The sequence below is a fragment of the Mesitornis unicolor genome, unplaced genomic scaffold (genome assembly GCF_000695765.1).
Source record: "Mesitornis unicolor isolate BGI_N332 unplaced genomic scaffold, ASM69576v1 scaffold44451, whole genome shotgun sequence".
Classification (NCBI taxonomy): Eukaryota; Metazoa; Chordata; class Aves; order Mesitornithiformes; family Mesitornithidae; genus Mesitornis; species Mesitornis unicolor.
Genome location: NW_010162588.1, coordinates 910 through 4,121, shown reverse-complemented (window position 1 = coordinate 4,121; position 3,212 = coordinate 910). Strand labels below are relative to the sequence as shown.

General features: G+C 60.2%; 1 protein-coding gene across 1 annotated transcript; it reads left to right on the top strand.

Moving 5' to 3' along the window:
- The first annotated feature begins 21 nt into the window (after positions 1 to 21).
- Positions 22 to 3,108, top strand: TRIM62 (tripartite motif containing 62). The gene is made up of 5 exons (XM_010193670.1): positions 22 to 438; positions 1,067 to 1,162; positions 1,623 to 1,879; positions 1,954 to 2,069; positions 2,561 to 3,108. The coding sequence occupies exons 1-5, from the start codon at positions 31 to 33 to the stop codon at positions 3,106 to 3,108; spliced, it is 1,425 nt and encodes a 474-aa protein (XP_010191972.1). The 5' UTR covers positions 22 to 30.
- Positions 3,109 to 3,212: the final 104 nt, after the last annotated feature.

Genomic DNA, 3,212 nt, shown 5'->3' with positions numbered 1-3,212 from the left:
CCCCCCTGCAAACTCCCCCAGCCCCGAGCCATGGCCTGCAGCCTGAAGGACGAGCTGCTGTGCTCCATCTGCCTGAGCATCTACCAGGACCCAGTGAGCTTCGGCTGTGAGCACTACTTCTGCCGCCGCTGCATCACCGAGCACTGGGTCCGCCAGGAGCCCCAGGGCACCCGTGACTGCCCCGAATGTCGCCGCACCTTTGCCGAGCCCACCTTAGCCCCCAGCCTCAAACTGGCCAACATTGTGGAGCGCTACAGCGCCTTCCCCTTGGACGCCATCCTGGGCGCCCAGCGCAGCCCCTTCCCCTGCAAGGACCACGAGAAGGTCAAGCTCTTCTGCCTCACTGACCGCGCCGTCGTCTGCTTCTTCTGCGACGAGCCCGCTGTGCATGAGCAGCACCAGGTCACCAACGTGGACGATGCCTTCGAGGAGCTGCAGGTGGGTCCATCCATCCCTCTGTCCATGGAGCACCATCCCTCCAGGATCTCCTGCCCTGAGCCGCAAATCTCAGCAACTTGTTCGTCTGTCCCCTCTTGCCTTTCTGTCCCCATTGGGGTCATCCCCATGGCTTCCTTTTGTCCCCATTGAGGACACCCTCATGGCTTTGTCCCGGTCCATTTGTCCCTGCACCCCTTCTGTCCCCACTGGGGTCAGCCCTGTGGCTTTGTCCTGTCCTTCTGTCCCCATTGGGGTCAGTTTCGTGGCTTCCTCCCGTCTGTCTGTCTGTCCATCGATGTACACACACTTCTACAGCAGCCCCCTGGGATCCTCTCCTCCATCCACATTGGGCCCTTTGGGTGTCCTTTGGGACCCCCAAACCAGCCAGCCATGCATCCCCATGGATCTGCCAAGCTGCTGCCCAAGTAGGACCCCACCAATCCGTTGTCCACCCCCAAACTGTGCCCTGGATGGGACCCCCATGCTGGCAACAACTGACTATGCCCCTGCCACCCCCTGCAGCCCCTTTTCCATGACCCCGTAACTGAGCAACCCAGGTTTTGTCAGGAAGGCCAAAATCCCCTATTTTTTCCCCCAAATCCCCTATTTGATGGCTTTTTTCCCCCAGCGGGAGCTGAAGGAGCAGCTCCAGGGGCTGCAGGAGAGCGAGCGTGGCCACACTGAAGCCCTGCACCTCCTCAAGCGGCAGCTGGCTGAGACCAAGGTACGAGCAGGGACGCGGCTGTGCCCCCCGTAGCACCCCAGCCCCGAGCCTCGCCACCCTCATTTGGGCACCTCCAATGAAGTCAAACCCCAGAGTTTCATGAATCCACCCCAATTTTTTGTTCCCTATTAACCCAAAGCACACTGGCAGGTTGATAAAGCCACCACTCAGGCTGCTCATCCCTGTTTTATTTCCTTTAGGGCTGCTTTTCTTTATGTTTAAAATTTTTGTTTCATATTTATCGCCCTCTCCTTGCTCAGGCGTTCAGCGAGGTTCAATTTTCTCTCAGTCCCCACCAGCAATGGGTTTTATTTTAGGCTTCCTATAGGGGCGCAGGGTCAATCACCCATTGGAGCATTCAGAATCGTTTGGGTTAACGGGTTTATTTGGGCAATTATGGATTCGTGGCGGGGTCGGGGCAGGTTTGGGGGGTCCCGCCACCCACCCGCACCTCAAAAAGTCCTCAGCCAAGAGCCTGCGGGTGACCATCGGGGAAGCCTTTGAGCGGCTGCACCGGCTGCTGCGGGAGCGGCAGAAGGCGATGCTGGAGGAGCTGGAGGCGGACACGGCACGGACGCTGACCGACATCGAGCAGAAGATCCAGCGCTACAGCCAGCAGCTCCGCAAGGTGCAGGAGGGCAGCCAGATCCTCCAGGAGCGCCTGGCCGAAGCCGACAAGCATGTCTTTTTAGCCGGTGTTGCGTCCCTTTCCGAGAGGTGGGTGACAGTGGGGTGACACGGGGGTCCCCCACGTTGTGTCCCCTCCTTTCTCCATCGTCTCTGCTTCGCAGGCTGAAGGGGAAGATCCACGAGACCAACCTGACCTACGAGGACTTCCCCACCTCCAAGTACATGGGGCCGCTGCAGTTCACCATCTGGAAATCCCTCTTCCAGGACATCCATCCTGGTGAGGGGTGCAGGGGGGACTGCAGTGGTGGTGGGGGGTTCCCAGTGAGGTGTGGGGATGGGGACATCACCAGTTAGGGATGGGGATGAGGACCCACCAGAGAGGGGTGGGGACAGGGACATCACCAGCGAGGAATGGGTACGGGGCCATCTTCAGCAAGGGATGGGGACATCACTGATGAGGGATGGGGATGAGTACATCATTGACAAGAGATGGGAACAGGGGCGTCACTGGTGAAGGATTGGGGATGTACCAAGGGGCGAGGAGGATGGGGACATCACTGATGAGGGACAGGGACTTCAGTGGCAAGGGATGGGCACATCACCAGCGGGGAACGGGGACACACTGGTGAAGGAAGGGCACATGCTGGTGAAGGATGTGCATGCACTGGTGGCCTTCTCCACACCATGGTGCTTTGCAAACTGGTGGGACACAGCCCCTGCACTGGGTCTGGGGGCTGCCTTCATGCTCATGTCCCCATGTCCCTCCAGTGCCGGCAGCCCTGACACTGGACCCCGGCACAGCTCACCACCGCCTGATCCTCTCCGACGACTGCACCATTGTGGCCTATGGCAACCTGCACCCCCAGCCGCTCCAGGACTCCCCCAAACGCTTTGACGTGGAGGTGTCAGTGCTGGGGGCGGAGGCATTCGGCAGCGGGGTCCATTACTGGGAGGTGGTGGTCTCCGAGAAGACCCAGTGGATGATCGGCCTGGCCCACGAAGCCGTCAGCCGCAAAGGCAGCATCCAAATCCACGGCGGTGGGTTTTACTGCATCGTCATGCACGACGGCAACCAGTACAGCGCCTGCACCGAGCCCTGGACCCGGCTCAACGTCAAGACCAAGCTGGAGAAGGTGGGGGTCTTCCTGGACTACGACAAGGGGCTCCTCATCTTCTACAACGCCGACGACATGTCCTGGCTCTACACCTTCCGGGAGCGCTTTCCCGGCAAGCTCTGCTCCTACTTCAGCCCCGGGCAGAGCCACGCCAATGGCAAGAACGTCCAACCGCTGCGCATCAACACCGTCCGCATCTGACGGGGATATCTGGGGTGCACCCCCTGCCGCTGGGTGTTTTCTGGCTCTTCAGTGGAAGTTTGGGGTGATGCTGCCCCAGGGACTGCCCCAGCGCTGGGCAGGAT